General features: G+C 35.5%; 1 protein-coding gene across 1 annotated transcript; it reads right to left on the bottom strand.

Annotated features, from left to right (window-relative positions):
- Positions 1-14,118: 14,118 nt before the first annotated feature.
- On the bottom strand, positions 14,119-15,841 carry LOC127103500 (uncharacterized). Its single transcript, XM_051040753.1, has 4 exons — positions 15,262-15,841; positions 14,929-15,152; positions 14,404-14,844; positions 14,119-14,280 (listed from the first exon to the last, which is right to left on the bottom strand). The coding sequence occupies exons 1-4, from the start codon at positions 15,839-15,841 to the stop codon at positions 14,119-14,121; spliced, it is 1,407 nt and encodes a 468-aa protein (XP_050896710.1).
- Positions 15,842-21,084: the final 5,243 nt, after the last annotated feature.

Raw genomic sequence — 21,084 nt, 5'->3', positions numbered from 1 at the left:
TCAAGAACACTTAAAATAAATTTGAAAAGATGAATGAAGAATTTTTTTTTAAAATATTTGTGAGAAAAAGGAGGTGTGTTCAAATTCTGTAGAAAAGTGTTATATATAACCCTTAGATACCTCTCTAAATGGTTATGATATATGAAAGGATGCCATGGTTCAAGAACACACTCCATAGAACATTTTCATGAAAAAATGTAATGTTTTCTACCACTGGTTCAGTGGTAATCGATTATCCAATATGGTGTAATCGGTTACACCTGAGCCAGCGTTACAATATTTGAAAATTTTCACTATTTGATCGATTACCAAAAGGGGTGTAATCGTTTACTTGCTATAAAACTTACCTTGCACAGCAGCACACATAGCTGGTAGTCGATTACTTAATGCTCGTAACCGATTACCACACAGCAGAATGGCAGAATGCAATTAAAAATGAAGGTGACTACCACAAGAGAAAAGTTTAAGATACCTAATAAGCCAACACGTGAATGAATGATAAAAACTAGAGCACTTGACTTATCATAGAGAGAATGAGAGCTTAATACTTTAACACTTTCATCGAATCAAGAACAATCTTCAAGACTTTGAAATTCTTTGAAAATAAACGCTTGAGCTTGAATCTTGAATCATTCTTTTTGCAATGCATATATGTTGAGCATGTCTTCATCAAAACACTTTGAGAAGCTTGTCTTCACATTCTCCCCCTTTTTGATGATGACAACTCTATATTTGAGAATTTGATCCAAGTTTGATTTATCTAACAAATGAAAGACTCCCCCTTGATCGAAGCTCCCCCTTGATCCAAGATTGGGATTTTTAAAGTGATTTGCTAGCTGCATTATTAGAGAGAGAAAATATACAACAACCAAAAATACATCTTCTCCTCCTTTGTCATTAGCAAAAAGGATGGGAAATACGAAAACAATAAAACACACATATATGTTATAGGATGATAAGGTAAATAACATGACACAAAACATAATAATATTTGAACAAACGCCTTAGTCACTTTTCGATATCCTCATTGTCTTCTTCTTCACTTTCTTCTTAATCAGTTATCTCCGGGTTTTTGGATTTGGAAAGGTTCTCCAAAAGTATTTTGATAGAAGCCATCTCAAATTTTTGCTCACGATAATTCTTCATCATAGTAGTCTAAACTGAGAAATTTTTGCTCCTTTCTTCTTAATCGATTTTGTTGTAGAGAGTTTCATTCGAATATCCGCCTTCCGGAGCCGGTGGAGGAGGTGGAGGAGCATTTGAAGAGGTTGAGGATTCATCCTTGTACTTATATGTCCCTTCCATTTCTAAAAAGATACCAGTATTCCGAATCGATGTTGAAGCATTGATTTCACATTCTCTTGTGGTCAACTTCTTCTTTGGTTCCTTTTTTAGATCAATACCACATGCTTCCAAGATTTTAGAGATTAGCCTAACATACGTTAATCCTCTATTTAGAGATTGTTGATGCTTCATGTGGTACATGATGGTATATGCCCAATTAACCTCAATCTTGTTTTTGATGGTGTACATAAGTTGCAACTCCGTATCACCAATTTGAGAGTGCTTTGAGTGTTTAGGCATCAAAACATAGGAAATCAGATAATGAAGCATCCTATCTCTTACCGTCAAGTTCTTTGAAAACAAAAGTACCCGGGAAGAGGCGGGATTCTTCTTACCCAGGATAGCTTGGTCTGAGACACGGAAGATGTGAAAAAAATAATCCATTTTACTATAACCTTCCCATTCCGGGGTAAATCCATGATGAAAATCTTGACCCTTATACGGTATTCCCAAACAATTCCCAAAAGCTTCTAGATCCAAAACAATATCAGTATTCTTAACCCTAGAAGTTAGGACATCCTTAACAACGGGAATAATAACTAAATTTGGATAGAAATCTTTAACCAAATTCGGGTAATAATTTCCACAATCGGAAACCATAAATTACACTCATTGACATCTCAAAAGTTCTGGAAAATCAAAACTATGAGAAGGAAAAGAGGAAAGGTTACCTTATTTTACCGACATAAGGGACCGATTCTGGAAGTCAAATGTAAGTCTCCTGGATTTTAAGGATGGAGCATGTTGAGCAGAATCTTGATGTTCTAAGCTACCTTCATCAATTTGGGTCTTGCCTTTTCTTTCCTTGATGGAGCCATGGGAGCTAAAAAGTTAGGGTTTTTGGGGTTTGGAAGGAGTTTAGGGAAGAAAGAGTGGAAAAATGGAGAGTTTTGTAAGTGGGGTTTTAATGGAGTTTAGATTATGGTGATAAATGAGAGAGAAGAACTTTGAAGATTTAGGGTAGATGAAGAGTGAGTTAGGAAAGTGATAAAGAGAAAAGTAAAATCCGAGTATAAAAGAACACTTATCCAAAACGCATCCATTAAATTAAAATTAAAAAAATATTTTGGAACGCACAGGTGTAATCAATTACCCGGGGAAGTGTAATTGGTTACACCATAAAACAAAGGTAAAAATAATTCACGAAACAAGGGTGTAATCGATTACACCCAAAGTGGTAATCGACCACATCACAAACAGAAACATAAATAATTCATACAATCAGGGATGTAACCGATTACACCAAAGGTGGTAATTGATTACCTCCAGGAAAAAAAATAGTACCTTCACCAAGATCACCATGCAATGAAATTTAACAAAACAATAATTACACATGCTCTAACATATCCTTAGGCAACTTTATGCGAGGCAAACACATAATACAAACATTGTAAGGACACACAAAATTGAATTTTTCTTCAAGCTCATGTAAGAAAACACATATATATTTCAAAATAAAACATATTGGGTAAAAAGAGAGTGTACCTTTGTATTTTAATTGATGGGTTTGTGAGGAATTAAATGTCACAATCATCTAGAATCCCAAGTTCCCTTCGAATTTTGTAAAATGGTTCTCGTGCCAATGATTTTGTGAAGATGTCGGCGAGTTGATTATGAGTATCCACAAATGTGACTTCGACATCTCCTTGAAACACGTGATCACGAAGAAAGTGATGCCGAATGTTAATATGTTTGGTTCTTGAGTGCATGTCCGTATTCTTTGTAATGTTTATCGCACCTGTGTTATCACAACAAAGAGGAATGCATCCAAGATCAAGTCCGTAGTCGCGAAGTTATTGCTTAAGTCAAAGTATTTGAGCACAACAACTACCTGCTGCTATGTATTCTGCTTCGGTAGTGCTATGAGAAACACATGCTTGTTTCTTGCAAGCCCATGATACTAATGCATTTCCAAGGATGTGACATGTACCACTAGTGCTTTTTCAATCAATTTTACTTCCTTCGTCGGACTTCTCGTCGATCTTACCTAGATTGTCTTTGTCATTGTTAAGGGCAAAGCATTTTCATCCAAAAATGTGAAAGTAAGAGATGTTTGGTTTCCTTCCTTTAAAGAGTTAATAAGGGGTCTTTTTCAAGACAAGTCTAATAATAATTCTATTACTTACATAGCATGTCGTGCTAACCACATCCGCCCAAAAATACTTTGGAAAATTTGAGTCGCTAAGCATTGTTCTTGCAAGTTCCACAACTAACCTATTCTTTCTCTCCACCATTCCATTTTGTTTAGGATTCCTTGGTTCCTAGAAATTATGAAATATTCAAAGTTCTTCGCAAAACTCTTCTAAAGAGGCATTTTGGAATTCTCCATCATGGTCGCTTCTTATGGAGGAAATAGATAGAGATTTCTCGTTTTGAATTTGTTTTGCATAATTCTTAAACGCCTTGAATGCATCACTTTTCTGCACTAAGAAGAAAGTCCAAGTATATCTAGAGAAATCATCAACAATAACTAAAGCATATACATTACCACCAAAGGTTCTTGATGGACCAAATAAGTCCATATGCAACAATTGTAGTGGCCTTGTAGTGGACACCACATTCTTTGACGTGAAAGATGATTTGGTTTGTTTTCCCTTTTGACATGCATCACATAGCCTATCTTTGACTAATTTTATCTTAGGCGATCCAATAGCAAGATCATGCTTTATAAGTTTATTCAAATGTTCCATATGAATATGTGCAAATCTTTTATGCCAAAGCCATGGCTCATTATTGTTCACCATAAGACATTTTACCTTCAAAGACAAATCATAAATATATTATTAATTCTAGTACCTTTGAGTTTTATCTCATGATATACTTCATCTTAAATCAAGCATTCATCCTTGGGGAACTCGATTTTGAAGCCTTTGTCACAAAGTTGGCTAATACTTAGAAGATTATGCTTTAGTCCTTCGACATAAAGGACATCATTGTAAGACCCCAATTTTGTCCCTAATATCCCTCATGGCATCATAACATTGCATTTGCATTGCCTCAAGGATCATAAGCATCTTGGTTCCCCTTACCTTTGGGTGGGACCTCTTGTGAGTGGTTTGAGATCACCAAGCATGCTTGAATTGTATATTATTGCTTTTCTTATTTTGTTTACTAACAAAAAGCACAAAAATATGTCACTAACATTTCTTGTTTGTAGCTTGAGCAATCACAAAGTCAAGAGCTTCAAGGAGATCCTTTGTGCAGAGATATGGCCAAGTGAAGATGATAGCAAACATGGCAATGGTTCCCAAAGCTCTCATCCATCAAATATGTCTTCCTAGTATCTCAATTCATCATTTTGATCAAAGCAAGTCAAGGGGTTTGAGGTTAGTTTCCCAAGGAAACCCTAATTCATCTATGTACCACAATGCATTGCTCTTGAAGCAACCTCAGCCCATGATCAAATACAATCAAGGGAAGTTCTATAATTCATAATTTCATTCATATTTGAACTTAGTTGAATGTCCTCAATCATCAATTTATCAAGATATGAGTTGTAGACTTGAGAATTTTGAAATGCACTGAGACCTAACTTTTTATGTGTTTGTCAAATAGAGATGATCCCAAAAGAAACAATGTTCTTAAGGACAATATGAACAACTTTCATGTTCATCAAAAATTGATTTGAATCTTGGAAGGTCATCTCCCATTCCAATACATTATAGGTGATTTTGACTGAAACCCTAATTTTGGGTCAACTTCCCAAGAACATAACTCATTCATTTTTTATGATTTTGAGGCTGGATCAAATGAATTGGAAATCTTAAGATGTCTACTTAAAATGTTATGTTGAACAAAATTTCAAATCTCAAAGGAAATACATGTGATAATGCAAAACATTATAGGTCACTTTGCACCAAATGCATTGAAAGGCAAAAAAGTCCAACTTCAAGTGCCCATAACTCTTTCATCAAAAATACAAATGATGCAAAATTTAAGTCCATTTTTATTGAATTGAAAAGATCTACAACTTTTATGTTGGAGGTTTTTCCATTTGGAGCTTGCATCATCAAAACAGAGGGGCTTGAACATTGGCCAAATTTGGAAACCTCACCTTTGCATGTTTTGCACCTTACACTTTAAACTCAAAATTCGCTAATTTCCACACTTCAAATGGATTTTTTCCCAACATAACATTTGTTCCTTACATCAATACCTTTCCAACCATTACCCACATGCTCATGTTTGGATTTTGCAAATGGAATTTTCGAAGAGGAGAAGTTTTAGGCATGATTATGCATAACATGTTGAAATTCATCACACAAGCCAATTCACTCCAAACTACACGTCCAAACCATCTCACATTCATATCAGCTTGCATTTGCACCATGTTTTGGGCCTCACATGCGCCTGTACAGGCCCATGCATGGAGGACCCAATTCACATGCACACGAGTTTGATCATGCATTGCATCAGCTCTTGCTATAAATACACTTGCTTGCTTCACTTGAAATCCAACCTAATGGCGCCTGAGATGCTGCACGACTGAATCCATAACCATTACCAAAGGAACTATTTCACTTTTCTTCAAATTTTTCAGATCTGAAATTCAACTAAATCTGGTTGAATATTTGGATCTAAAGTTCCCACACCTCTCTCTCATAGTCCATTGTACTTCTGTTTTGCAAAAGGAAGTAAAGAAATCAGCTCAAATCTTCTCAATTCAAAGGTATGGTCCAACCGATTGTTTCTTCGAATCTCCTTGTTCCATGATCTATTTTCCTGGCTATTGTGGTTTCTGAAGTCCTCACTTGAGAGGCAAGCCAGTGGTGGCTTTGATTTTGTGTTTTGATGAACTGCAATTTATGTACCTGAATCTTCCAGCTCAGATTTCTTATTCTATAGAAAGCTTGAGTACAATTCCAGGTTACAGGGGTGATGTACATCACCCCAGCTTCATTTTGATGTATGGATCGTGCCATTTGGTTACCTCTTTTTGCTCTGCAATTTTTGAACGTGGCCGGAATTTGGCCGGAAAAGACGGTGGCGCTGGCCACCGTCTGGTCTCCAGATTCAATCTTGATCGTTCATCCATTTTCCCAGATGCAATCACGTACATCCATTGTTATGACTTTTCATTTGGCATGGTGTGATGCGTTTGACCCGCGTGTATGGTGAACACGCGCTTCCTAGCCGTGTGATGATCCACGTCAATTAATGAATCATCATCAGACGACTCACAATTTTTTCTATTTTCTTAATTTCTAATTTTATTTCCTTTATTTTCAAAAATTCATAACTTCTTCATTTTTAATCCAAAAAATATGGGACCAATTGCATTCTTCTCCAAATAATTTCTAGTTTCTAAAATTGATTTTTAATATTTTTTATTTTGTCATTTGATATTTTTTGTGAATTTTCTCTTCGCTAGTTATTTTTAATTCATTTTAAATAGTTTTGGATATTATAAAAATACAAAAATATTTTCCTAACCTATTTGAATGATGATGGATCTATGAAAAATATTCTCATCAAGTTTTTAATTGATTTGAGATTTATTTGAGATTTTAGTTCAATTAGGTTATTTTTATTCATTTTTAATTGATTAAAAATAGCTTCTGACTTTTAAAAATGCTGAAATTTTTTGTCAAACTTTGTTTGACCTTGTTGAACTTGGGATAAATCACTTGGACCTTTCAAGGTTTATTTGAAGCGATTTTGAAGTTTGACCTTTCTTTTATTTTTAATTCAATTTAGTTTGATATTAAAAATGCCAAAAATATTTTGCTTATTTATTATTATTATTTTTTTTTTACCTCCAATCTTCATCCCATTTCTGGTTTCTCATGGTTTGACTTTGACTTTCAATGTCATTTGGTCAACACACATGGATTGGTACATTTTATTCCACCTTATGCACTTTATTCCTTCCTTTTCCATTTTTCTTTTATTCACCGTCTTCTTCTTCTTCTTCTTTCTTTTTGATCAATGAGTTAAACGTTGATAAGTTAGCATTGATTAGGGAGACTTAATCTTCCTTGATTCAAGTCTAATCCATCTTGATCAATTGATCAAGTGAATGGCTTTGCATTAAGGATAGGTTATTTTCCTAAACATGAAAAAGGCTTAAACCAATACAAGATCAATTCTCTTCTTCTTTTTGGCATGGCAAGTTGTTGGAACTTGGTTCACTAATCAAGACTTCTAACTTGTGTTGTTGCCTACATTATTATTGACCGGCCTCAGATAGTTGTGACTTCTACATAAGTCCAATTACGATTGCTTAACATAACGCTAAATTTGCCTTATGGCACACTAACTACTAACACTAATTATTAACCATTAACATTTACTTTTGCTCTTTACTTTTATGCAATTTATTATTCTTGCACATATTATCCATTTGCTTTTTCCATTGCTCACTTGAGCACATGTTTATGTTAATGCAATTTGCCTTTTGCTCACTTGAGCACATACTTGTGTATATACTATTGTGTTTGTGTTTTGTTTGATTGTTGTGAACCAAATGCAAAAATGGACAAAAGGACTTAGACTTTGGGACTTTCCCTATGTAAAATGGAGTCAAAGAGCAACTAGGCCTCATGCCTTTAGAGTGCTATAAATGTCGAAGAGCAACTAGGCCTCATGCTTTTAGAATGCTTAAAGCTTGAAGATGAACATTAAAAGGACCATATTCTAAACTCCTTCTTATCCATTCTTTGATTTGTAAATAGAACCTTTTGATGTGTGTGTTTCTTTGTGCTAGGGATTCCAACTTGATCCAAATTGGGGAACCATTTCCATGTGCTTCTAAGAGAGAGAGATTCAAGATACATTGAGGAACCTTCCAAGAGTTCATTTGATTGTTGATTGCTTGAGTTTATGCTTATGTGATTGCTTATTCCAAAGGATGGGAGCTACTTGGATCATCCATATGATCTCAAGAGAGGAACTCCTTTTGTGGTTTTGTTTCTTATCCCTCACCTTTTGCATTGCTTAGGACTCTAGCCATTCTCCTTCTTCCCTCCACTCTAACCCAAGCCAAAGCTTTTGTGCAAACATTTAATACTTTTTTTCAACATTAGAAACCTAAGCCTTATGCTTTTGATTTTCAAAATCTCTTTTCTTAATACTCATTTTGAATTGAATCTCTAAGTTAACTTTGACCATATTTTTGTAGTTTCAATGGCCACTTTCTTAATCAAATTTTTCATAAAATTTAGCTATTAGGTTTGAGTTATCCTTGAGGTAGATGTAATACTCACCTATATCCTTAGTGATGAACAATGAGTCTTCCATGCTTATTATAGGGTTAACCCCTCACTAGCATGTTGAAGCTATCCTCACATGGTGGATTTGTGGTTTTAGGTTGAGTTTTCTCCCTTGGATAAAAAAAGACCTTAAGGCTTTTGGACCATTCAATTCACCAACTCATTTTGAAATTTTTACCCCGAACTACGAGGTTTTGATCCTAATCTTTTTTAAGATGGTACACAGGCAATGGGTTTATCCATCCAAACACAAATGTAAATAAACTTGTATATTCTCTTCTCATCTCTTCAATCATGTTTGCACAAACAAACTTTTTCACAAAAAACAACAACAACAACCTTACAACAAGTATGAAAAGGGCTCCCTAGGAGTATCTAGGATGTTTTGGGTGCCTAACACCTTCCCATTGCATAACCAACCCCCTTACCCAGATCTCTGACTCTCTTTTACTAGTTTTTGATTTGATAAAACTTTTAGGTTTTTGTTCGCTTTCTAACCATTCCTTTGGATAAATAGAAATGCGGTGGCGACTCGACTTGTATGATTTACCTTGGATTTAGTCAATATCTCTAATGGTAACGAATACCCCGCTACAATCATCAATGGATGTGAAAGGTGGTGCTCCAACTTTTCCTATGCCAAGAATTATCCCTTTGTTGTTATCACCATATTTACATAACCCTTGGCCTTCAATACTATATTTGAAAATTTGTTAATGTCTCCCGTCACATGCTTGGAACACCCACTATCACCATATGTTACATAACCCTTGGCCTTTGATGTGGTTTTCAAGCATACCTACAAAACAAAATTATGTTTTGTTAGGTACCCAAATTGCTTTGGTTCCTTCATAATTAGTGTCTTTCTTTACCCACACGTAATTCCCACTTGCTACGCTAAAATTTCTAACATAGCATGCATTAGGTGTATGGCCAATTATTCCGCAATAAAAACAAGTAGGTTCAAAATTTCTTCTATATGTAGGAACATAAGATTTCTGTTTAGAAAATCTTTTTTTTAGGATAGCGATGAACATATTTTTCCGTGTTCATTTTCTCTTTAGCTGGTTGGTCATTAGCTTTAACAAAGATAGTTTTACTAGAACATGGTTTGGAAAACTTTGAATAACCAAGTCCACTTTTGTCATGTGAATATCTTTGTTGGCTAAGGACACCTTCCAACCCAATTTGTCCTTTCTCATACCTTTCAAGAACCCTTTTTAATTGAACAATTTGGAAATAAAGTGATTCATAATTTTTATATACGAAATTCTATTTTTCACTAATCATCTTTTGTTTTTCATCATCGACATCTTTTTCAATTGTCATGACTTTTTCTTCTAGAGATGAAATTATTTTCTTTAGAGATGATATTGTTTTAAACAAAAAATTTCATTCTTTAAGAAGTTAATTTATAGCACCTTGTGCATCACTATCCAAAAGAGAAAAATCGCTACTAACCTCATCTTTTTCATCGTCAGAATGGTGTGAGGCCATTAATGCTAGATTTGCACATTCGTCGCTTTCCGATCCGGATGAGGAATTTATCTCATTATCTTCCCATGAAACATACGCCTTTTTATTCTTTAAAACCTTCTTTCCTTTAAAGCCACCTTTCTTGGAGAGCTTCGGACAATCCGACTTTATATGAACTTGCTTTCCACATTTATAACATGTGACTTCTTGCATAGATGTGGAAGCCTCCCTTTTCTTGAATTTCCTTCCTATTTGTCATTTTTACTAAAACAATTACCAAGCCTTTTAACAAGGAGCATGAAACTTTCATCTTCCTCCGGTGCGCCATCATCTTTATCTTCCCTTGAATCTACTTTTAAAGCAATTCATTTGGATTTCTTCTTGACTTTCATGCTCTTCAAGTCTTCCAAGTTCAAATTCATGTTCTTGGAGTTTTCCAAATAATGACGCGGACGTCTTAGTGGAAATAATTTTCTTCTCTGATATGGTTGTTACTTTTGGTTGCCATTTTCTAGTCAAGGATCTTAGCACTTTAAGGTTGAGATCATCATTTGAAAATGTTTTTTCGAGAGCAATTAAATGATTCGTCAAGTGAACAAATCTTTTTTGTAATGCAACAATGGATTCTCCGGGTTGCATTCTGAACATTTCATATTCTTGACTCAATGTGTTTAATCTAGATCTTTTAACTTTAGCGGTTCCTTCGTGAGTGTCCAGCAAAGTGTCCCATATTTCTTTTTCTGATTTACATTGAGATATCCGGAAGAACTCATCCATACTTAATTCACTTTGAAGAATATTTATATCTTTCTTTTCATTGAGTATTCTTTTCTTATCGTCTTCATCATATTAAATTTTAACCTTCGGAGTGCCAACGTTATTGACCATACTCATAGGATTATGCGGACCATTTTCAACGGTTTCCCATATACCATCTCCTTGTGCTTCTAAATGCGCTTTCATGCAGATTTTCCAGAAGTCAATATATTCTCCATAAAATAGGGATGGTTTGTTGTTACTACCGCCATCTTTGAAAATCGGGTTTACGCTTGCGGAAGCCATCTTCTGGATCAGAGGAGCAAGTTACCAATAACCTTCTCTGATGCCAATTGTTAGTTGAGTAGCGCCTAAGAGGGGGGTGAATTAGGTTCTTTGAATCATTTTCCGGTTTTATGAAAAAATTTGTTCTTTCTTTTCTGGTTATGTTAAGCGATGAACGGTAAAGTGCGGAAAGGTAAAGAACTCGAAGAGATATCATGGTTCTCATCACAGATCGAGAGTACTCTAGTCCCCTTTCAACATGAAACAAATTTTACTATTGTTAGAACTTTTACAAGACTTTTCCTAGTCTTTCAATGAAGACACTAACAATCACACCAAGAACAATCCTCTTGGATTTTTTTACTAAGTTCAAAAAGAGAACAATCCTCCCTTTTAATGAACCTCTTGTTTCCAACAATCCTGGACAACAAGGATAAAGCAACAATATGAATTTTTACAAGTTTTTGAGAAGTGAAAATATTATATCAATCTATTGATTGATCTTCTCCTTTAAAGCAATCAAACCTCTTTATGACAAACAAGTGCTCTAATGATATGGATGAAACTATATGAATGTGTATGAAAATTCTATAAATAGTTTCACTAGAAAATTTGATCAGGAACACTTGAAATAAATTTGAAAAGATGAATGAAGAAGATTTTTTAAAAATATTTTTGAGAAAAAGGAGGTGTGTTCAAATTCTACAGAAAAGTATTATATATAACCCTTAGATACCTCTATAACTGGTTATGATATATGAAACGATGCCATGGTTCAAGAACACACTCCGTAGAACATTTTCATGAAAAAATGCAATGTTTTCTGCCACTATTTTAGTGGTAATCGATTACCCAATATGGTGTAATCGGTTACACCTGAGCCAATGTTACAATATTTTGAAAATTTTCACTGTGTAATCGATTACCAAAAGGGGTGTAATTGATTAATTGCTATAAAACTTGCCTTGCACAGCAGCACACATAGCTGGTAATTGATTACTTAATGCTGGTAATCGATTACCATACAACAGAATGGCAGAATGCAATTAAAAATGAAGGTGACTGCCACAAGAGAAAATTTTAAGATACCTAAGCAGCCAACATATGAATGAATGATAAAACTAGAGCACTTGACTTATCATAGAGAGAATGAGAACTTAATACCTTAACACTTTGATCGAATCAATATCAATCTTCAAGACTTTGAAATGCTTTGAAAGGAAACACTTAAGCTTGAGTCTTGAATCATTATTTTTGCAATTCATATATGTTGAACATGTCTTCATAAAAATATTTTGAGAAGCTTGTCTTCACATATCTTTTTGGAAACCCCCATAGATTTTTGAGGGTTATTGTTCCTATAAGATAAATTACGGTGACCACGCCACCCTGGGTTATAGGTGTTGGAGTACGGATTATTTTGTTGGCTGTTGTTCAAAAAAATGGCATTTTCTTAGGTGGGTGCTTCGGCGAGGATCATTTGGAAATCTCTATTAGTATGACCATTAATTATGCATATCTCACAATAGAGAGTGGTAATGGCAACATAAGTGAAATTCTGGTATGCAAATATCAGGTGTCCTAAGAGATGTCGAGACACTGATATCTGATCAAAACATAATGACAATAGAACATACAGATACGAGAACAGATAGTAAAAAAACACACAAAGTTCTTAATCCAGTTCGGTGTAAAACAATACCTACATCTGGGGGCTACCAAATCAGGAAGGAAATTCACTAAATAGTATCAGATTGTAGACCTTTAGTAAACTATCTCTAGTTTTCAATCTACTCCCTAATCACTACCCGTGCTTAACTTATACCTAAGACACACCTAGGTATGAGACCTTTCTCACTTCCCTTTCAATCATAACACTGATGAAATAATACAATTAATAAAGTTTCATAAGTCACACTTCACAAACACACAATCACCAAATGCTTAAAAGCTTATGAGTGATTGACAAAACGTACAACTCAATAGAGACAATCCTACTCTTATATCAAGATGATGTTAGAGAGGCTAACAATTAACAAGAGCACACTAACCCTAACAACTCACTAAAATAATATCTTGATCTGACCTTTAATTAGGTTTGAGGCATTCTATATATAATAAAAGTCTGGATTGGATTTGCGCTTCATACACACAGCGAGACAACTGCACAAAGTTAGGTCAATACTTAAGAGTTTCCTAAAATGTATCAAAATTTAGAAAACAGAATAAGTTTAAATTTAAAAAGAATCTCTGATTCCTCAATCTTGGACGCCACATAGGATTACTTAATACTCCTAGAATATTCAGAAATCTGTTAATCAATCAACCATTACCAAGAGGAAACCTGTTTCAAACAAGATGTCAGATCCACATGTTAGGATATCTTATTCAACATGTTTCTGCTAAGTTAGTTTGATCAAAATTACTGCCAATCATAAATACAAAGAATTAAGAATCTCCCTCTTTCGCAATTTTTGGCTAAAACAACCAAATACCCTTTGCACACAAGCACCACAATCCAGGTAACAACATACCTACATAGGATTGAAAATAAAAAATAAAAATATGCATACATATCTAAGAGGTAATCATACAGTAACATAACAGACAGGTTATGTACTCTCCCTATCACACATAATCAAGACTCCCCCTCAAGGGATCATCCAAAGCAAAAATGACCTATACAAGTTCACACATCAGGGGCATATGTAGAAGAAGAAAAAAAAACTTCACACAACAACAATTCCTCAAACAAATTGATGTCATGGCATCATGCATGACATCACTTCACAGCAGCCCAAAAGTTCCAGAACAGGAACTACTCCTTAAACACACTCAAACACAACCAACAGTTAGTGGTTAGTGGATAGAGCACATAGACAATACTCCCCCTTTTTAGCTAGAATATGACAAAGGTAAGCACCTAACCAAAACAGATAAACCACATTCATATAGTTAAGTAACACAAACAAGAGGGCACACAAGGGTGCTTAAAATCCTGGTCAGAGACCACAAAACAAAACCAAACCATAAAACATCACTATAATCATATATCTTCCTGACTATCTGAGTTTGCATCAACATACTCCTCTCCTTTAGCTTCCTTATCTTCATTAGTCTCAACATCATTTCCACCAATAGAGTCCTCAACATCAGCTCCACCATTGTCATCACCACCATGTTCAGCTTCCTTTTCTTCGATGAAGGCCTTCATTAATTTTTCAAGTTTTATCTTTGTAGCAGTGCTAGACCTGATGGAATCCTCCAACTATTTACAAGTCTCCTTCAGCTATGCTATAACACTCTTATTGGAAGTGGCAGGGTCAGGTACCTGAGAAGATGTCATGACAATATATGGGACATGTGTTCCAGCAAACAGTTTGTAATGGAGGGATAAAGGAGATTCCTTTTTCTTCACACTATCAATAGGCAATAAGATTCCAGGATGTTGGTTAAGGATTATCCCATAAATGAGTGATGGAAAGCATATAGGCATCTTCACAGCAGTTGATAAGGTCTGCTTCATAACTTGTTCAAAAATGTACTTCCCAAAGTCAAAAGCTCTTCTTGTCCCAATAGCATAACTAAACTTCCCAAGCCCATTAGAGATGGTTGAGGTGTGATTAGAAGGCACCCAGTTGGTAGTCCCAATTTTATGAAGGATTGCATACTTGACACTTAGCTTCCCAGTAGACAACTTTCCTCCGTTTGGCCATTGTTTTACTTGCTTGATAGTTATCTCCTTGCATACTTGGTCATGTGTAACCTCTAGCTTAGATTGAGGTTATTCAATTCTTCCCATAAATTTGTTGATCACAACAAGATAAAATGTCATGAAATTTCCTCTAACATACACCTTCTTATAGTCTGCACTCTTCACACCATCACACCTATTAGGAATTATCACCACAAACTCCTTGACTAGACTTTCACAGCAAGGACCAAATTTTGTGATAGTCTTCATCAAACCAACAGCCTCTATAAGCTCCACAATTTCCTTACATTTTAGGGCATCTTTACCCAATTCCCTCTCTAAAGCTACCCTCCTTTGCATAACATACTTCCATCTTTCAGCATTCTCTACATAATGTAAAGACACATTGTCAATGGAGCCTCAGGAAGAGTAACATGAGGCTTCTTGGTAGCATATATTATCACAAGCGTGATGTCCTGGACATCTCAGAATCACTAGAAGAAACAACTTTCCTCTTCCTAGTAGGAGTAACAACTTTACTCCATGATCTAGTAGGACCAACAAGAGATTTTCCTACGGAACTTCTAGAGGGAGTGCTTTTCATACCACCAGATTTTCTTTTTATCTCCTTGGAGGGAGAATCTTCAAACACCATAACCTTTCCTTTTCTTCTCTGAAGTTTCTTGGCTATACTAGGAGTCATTATGTTGGTAAGAGGTTCCTCATCATATGTTAGGTCATCAACATTGAGAACATGATCCACTTTCTTTTTACTTCTTCTTTCATGAGCAGCTTGCTCCGGGACACATTCATCAGCCTTCTTCTTACTCCTTCTTTCATAAGCAGCATGCTCAGGGACACTTTCCTCGGTTTTTTTCACTAGAATCACCATCAGGTCTAGTTTCTTTTGCCAAATATGTTTGAACTCTGGAAAAACATCTGAGTTCACTTCCTTCAGCAAAGAGGTAACAAACTTCTGAAGTTCCTTATCAATGGCACTCCTTTCCGCTTCAATTTGATTCTCAGTGCCGCTAGTATGCTTAGTAGGGTTTCTCATATCAGACCCTTTAGACATATACCCTTCTTCAACATCGGTCTTATCTTACTAGGGATAATGAGCTCAGAAACAGAAGACTCACCAGAAATCTTGACATTCTTTGAAACAAATGGTGTTGCTTTCTTCTAAGGGGGTGGATGAATCGTGGATAAGGAAGCAACATCCAAGACAAAATCAGACAAATTGATCATTTTGAAAGGTTTATCTGCTCTAGCAGTTAAGGATGATGATCCACTGGTTTCACTTGAGACATGCATATGCTTGGGAGAAGAATGTTTCGACATCTTAGGTAACAATTGATACAGATGGAATTGGGAAAGACACTGGAGGGAAGGTGAGCACAAATTTCTAGAGAGGGATGAGGCATTTGAATGAAATGGGTAGAATATTTTTGTCCAAAAGGATACACACTAGTGTAATGGATTTATACAAGCGTGTCTTGTGTAATGATGATAGTTAAAAACTTGTCTGACACACTTAAATAGTTGTAATTACTATAAAGGCTCATTAACCCAAATTCCAAGTTTTCCTCTTAATTTTTCAAACTGAACTACATCCAAGGCTTTGGTAAAATTGTCAGCAAGTTGATTTTCAGTGCTAACATGCTCAAGTGTTATGACTTTGTCTTCAACAACTTCTCTAACAAAATGATGCGTGATGTTAATGTGTTTAGTCCTACTATGCTGAATAGGATTTTTGGAGATATTAATAGCACTCAATTTGTCATAGAATAATGTCATGACATCCTCTGTGACATTATATTCAGTCAACATTTGTTTCATCCACATTAGTTGAGAACATCTGCTACCTGCTGCTACGTACTGAGCCTCAGCAGTAGATAGGGATACACAATTCTGTTTCTTGCTGAACCATGAAATCAAATTATTTTCCAAAAAGAAACGTTCTCCATAGGTACTCTTCCTTTCATTAGCACTACCAGCATCACAATACTCTACTAACATGGAATTTGAATCATGAGAATACAATATTCCATACTCACATGTCCCATTCACATACTTTAGAATCCTTTTTGCTTGATTGATGTGACTCACTCCGGGTTCTTTTTGATATCTAGCACAAACTCCAACAATAAAAGTTATATCTGGTCTGCTTGTTGTAAGGTATAGAAGACTACCAATCATGCTTCTATATAAACTAGGATCAACACTTACACCCTTTTCATCTTTGGATAACTTCAAGTGTGTAGGAGCAGGATTTCTTTTGTGACTAGCATTATCCAATACAAATTTCTTCACAATACTCTTTGCATATTTTCTTTAACAAAGAAAAATGGAGTCTTCCATTTGTTTGGCTTGGAGTCCAAGAAAGTAAGTTAATTCAACTACCAAACTCATATTGCATTTTCTTAACAAAATGTTGGACCATCGCATCTGACATCCCTCCAAATACAATATCATCCAAATAGATCTGAGCTATCATAAGTTTTCTATCATTCTCTTTGACAAAGAGAGTCTTATCAATTCCACCCTTCCTATATCCATGGTTGACGAGAAACTCAGTCAACCTTTCATACCAAGCTTTTGGAGCTTGTTTTAAATCGTAAAATGCCTTCTTTAGTTTGAACACATGATTTAGAAAGTAGGATCAACAAATCATTTTGGTTGTTCAACATACACATCTTCATTTAAATACCCATTTAAAAAGGCACTTTTAACATCCATTTGGAACAACTTGAACTTTAAAAGGCATGCCATTCCAAGTAGCAATCTGATACACTCCAAGCGAGCCACAGGAGAAAATGTTTCATCAAAGTCCACTCCTTCCATTTGAGTGTATCCTTAAGCAATAAGTCTGGCTTTGTTTCTGGTAACAACCCCTTGTTCATCTGACTTGTTCTTGTACAACCATCTAGTACCAATAACATTTGTCTCTTCAGTTATTGGTACCAAATCCCAAACCTCATTTCTTTTGAATTGGCCGAGTTCATCGTGCATAACATTAATTTAGAACTCATCAGTCAAAGCCTCCTTGATATTCTTGGGTTCAAATTTAGAAAGAAAACATGCATTTGACACAACTTCCCTTGATATGGTAATTATCCCTTCATTTAGATATCCTATTATAAGCTCCTTCTGATGATCTTTCTGAATTCTGAGGGAAGGTTCTTTTTTAGTTGACCTAGTCTTTACAAGTTCAGTATTAGTACTTGAGTCTGCAACATCTTCAGGAACATTATTCATAGATGTTTCAACTTCATATGTGACATCAACTTCATTAGTTGAGTCATCCACAACAATGCTTATGGATTCCATCATCACCTTGGTTCTAGAGTTGAATACTCTATATGCTCTACTGTTTGTAGAGTATCCCTTAAAAATTCCCTCATCACTTTTAGGATCCATTTTTCTCCCCTGCTCACGATCTTCCAGGATATAACATCTACTTCCAAAAACATGGAAATATTTCACAATTGGCTTTCTTCCTTTCCACGGTTCATAAACTGTAGCGGAAGTACCAGATCTGATAGTCACTCTATTAAGGATATGTCAGGCAGTGTTCATGGCTTCAACCCAAAAATGATATGGTAGTTTCTTAGCATGAAGCATGACCCTATCACATTCTTGAATAGTTATATTCTTGCGGTCAACAACACCATTCTTTTGAGGGGTGATGGGTGAAAAGAACTCATGACTAATCCCTTCAGAAGTGCAGAATTCATCAAACTTGTTATTCTCAAATTCCTTCCCATGTCCACTTCTAATTCTGACAATACCATAATCCTTCTCTCTTTGAATCTTTTGACAGAGTTGTTTAAATACTTCAATTACTTTAAACTTTTATTTGATGAAATTCACCCAGGTGAACCTTGAGAAGTCATCAACAATAACATATGCATACCTCTTTCCTCCAAGACTTTCAACTTGTATAGGTCCCATAAAGTCCATATGAAGCTGCTCCCAAACTTTTGAAATGGTCAGATGTTGGAGCTTCTTATGTGACATCTTTTTTTGCTTCCCAAATTGACATTCACCATAAAATCTTCCTTCATCTATTTTAAACTTGGGAATACCTCTGACTGCATCCTTTGACAAAACTTTCTTCATGCCTTTCAGATATAAGTGACCCAGCTTTTGATGCCATAGCTTAGCCTCATCTTCTTTTGACATTAAGCATGTGGAGAAATAATTTGTTTCTTGAGGAGTCCACAGATAGCAGTTATCTTTAGATCTGGCTCCCTTCATGATAATTGCATTCTTCTCCTTTGTTATCATGCATTCAGATTTACTAAAGTTAACTTTGAGACCTTGGTCACATAGTTGACTAATACTTATCAAATTAGCAGTCATCTCTTTAACAAACAGAACATCATCAAGACTAGGCAGTCCAAGATAGTCAAGTGTTCCAACACCCTTTATTTCACCTTTTGATCCATCCTCAAAGGTGACATAACTAGTGGAATATAATTTAATATCCACCAAGAATTTATTTACACTAATCATGTGTCTAGAATAGCCACTATCTAAATACCAATCCTCTCTAGTAGAGGCTCTGAGGGAGGTGTGAGCTATGAGTCCAAAAGTGTCATTTCTAGGAATCCACGTTTCTTTGTTTTAACAATAGTCTGTTTTCTTCTGGGTTGTGCACCAGGTGTGGGATAACCATATAGTTTATATCAGTAGGGTTTTATGTGACCAAACCTCCTAGAATGATGACATTTCCATCGTTGGGTCTTGCTTCCTGAGTAATAATCCTGATGTCTTTGTTAATGTTGGGATATTTGATTTGACATATTTTGTTCATGTTTTCTTTTAGGTTGAACAAAATTCATTACATACCCTTTTCCTTTGTTCATCACACCTTGATTATTATAACCAAGGCCTTGAGAATTTCCATCATTCTTACCAGTTTGAAGAATCTCATCCAGCACATCATAACTACTGTTGAGCATTCATACAGACTTTGTCATATTGTCAAGTCTTAGATTGAGCAAAAAAACTTCATCCTTCAGATCAGAGATGATAGACATATGCTTTAGTTTTTCAGCATGTAGTTGAGCAATAACTTTGTTTTGATCTTCTCCCAGTTGACATACTTCTTCACTTCTGAGGCACAACTCCTTGTAAGACTCTACAAGTTCCTCAAAAGTGAGTTCCTCGCAATTGATTCTTCATCATAATCATAAATACCAGTCAAGGCAGTTGCCTATTTTCCAGGTTTTACTTCAGGATCACTTTCAAAATCATCTTCTGACCATGACACAAACAAACCCTTCTTTTGCTTCTTGAGATAAGTGGGGCACTCAACTCTTATGTGTCCAAACCCTTAACATCCATGACATTGGATTCCTTTTCCTTGGGTAGATTTTTCTTCATTTTTGGGCCTTCTCCCAAAATCCTTATTTTTGTTGATGTCGAATGACTTGTTCTTGACATTTGATCTTGTATTCCAGTCCATCTTCCTCATCACTTTTTTGAATTGTCTTCCAAGTAATACAATAGCATTAGATATGCCTTCATCTGTATCCAGGTCATATTCTTCTTCGAAGTCTTCAACATTAGAAACAAAGGTTATGCTTTTCTTCTTTTCAGATTTTTCACTGATCCCTAATTCAATGGTCTGAAGAGATCCCATAAGTTCATCAACTTTCATGTTGTTTATATCTTGGGCTTCTTTAATGGAAGTAACCTTCATGTCAAATCTCTTTGGAAGAGATCTGAGAATTTTTATGACCAATTTAGCTTCTAACATCTTCTCCCCCAGGGCACTTGAGGCATTGATTATCTCAATAATATTCATGTGAAAGTCATGAATTCTATCATCCTCCTTCATTCTTAAGGTCTAAAACTTGGTGGTAAAAAGTTAAAGTCTTGACATATTCACCTTATAGGTTCCTTCATGATCAGTCTTCAAGATCTCCTAAGCATGTTCAGCAAGAATACAATTATTTATCAGTCTGAAGATGTTCTTGTCCACTCCATTGGACCGAGCATTCGATGCTTTGGAGTTTCCCTAAGTTAATTTATCATCTTCGTCATCCCAGTCTTCCTCAGCCTTCAGCACATCAGTGATCCTACCATCTTTATCTCTAATCATTGGTGGATCTCATCCATTGACCACATATTTCTAATCCTTGTTGTCCATGGATTTAATAAAGGCCACCATATGTGCTTTCCAGTAGTCATAGTTGGTTCCATCAACTATGGGTGGTCTAGTCACAAATCCTCCTTCCTTGTCCATTGTACCAGAAAGTATATTCCCCGAATCTCACTCATATATAGAGCAGGATGCCTGCTCTGATA

The sequence above is a fragment of the Lathyrus oleraceus genome, chromosome 7 (assembly GCF_024323335.1).
Source record: "Lathyrus oleraceus cultivar Zhongwan6 chromosome 7, CAAS_Psat_ZW6_1.0, whole genome shotgun sequence".
Taxonomy (NCBI): Eukaryota; Viridiplantae; Streptophyta; class Magnoliopsida; order Fabales; family Fabaceae; genus Lathyrus; species Lathyrus oleraceus.
The sequence above is the reverse complement of the archived record's forward strand: the minus strand, read 5'-3'. Positions and strand labels throughout refer to the sequence as shown.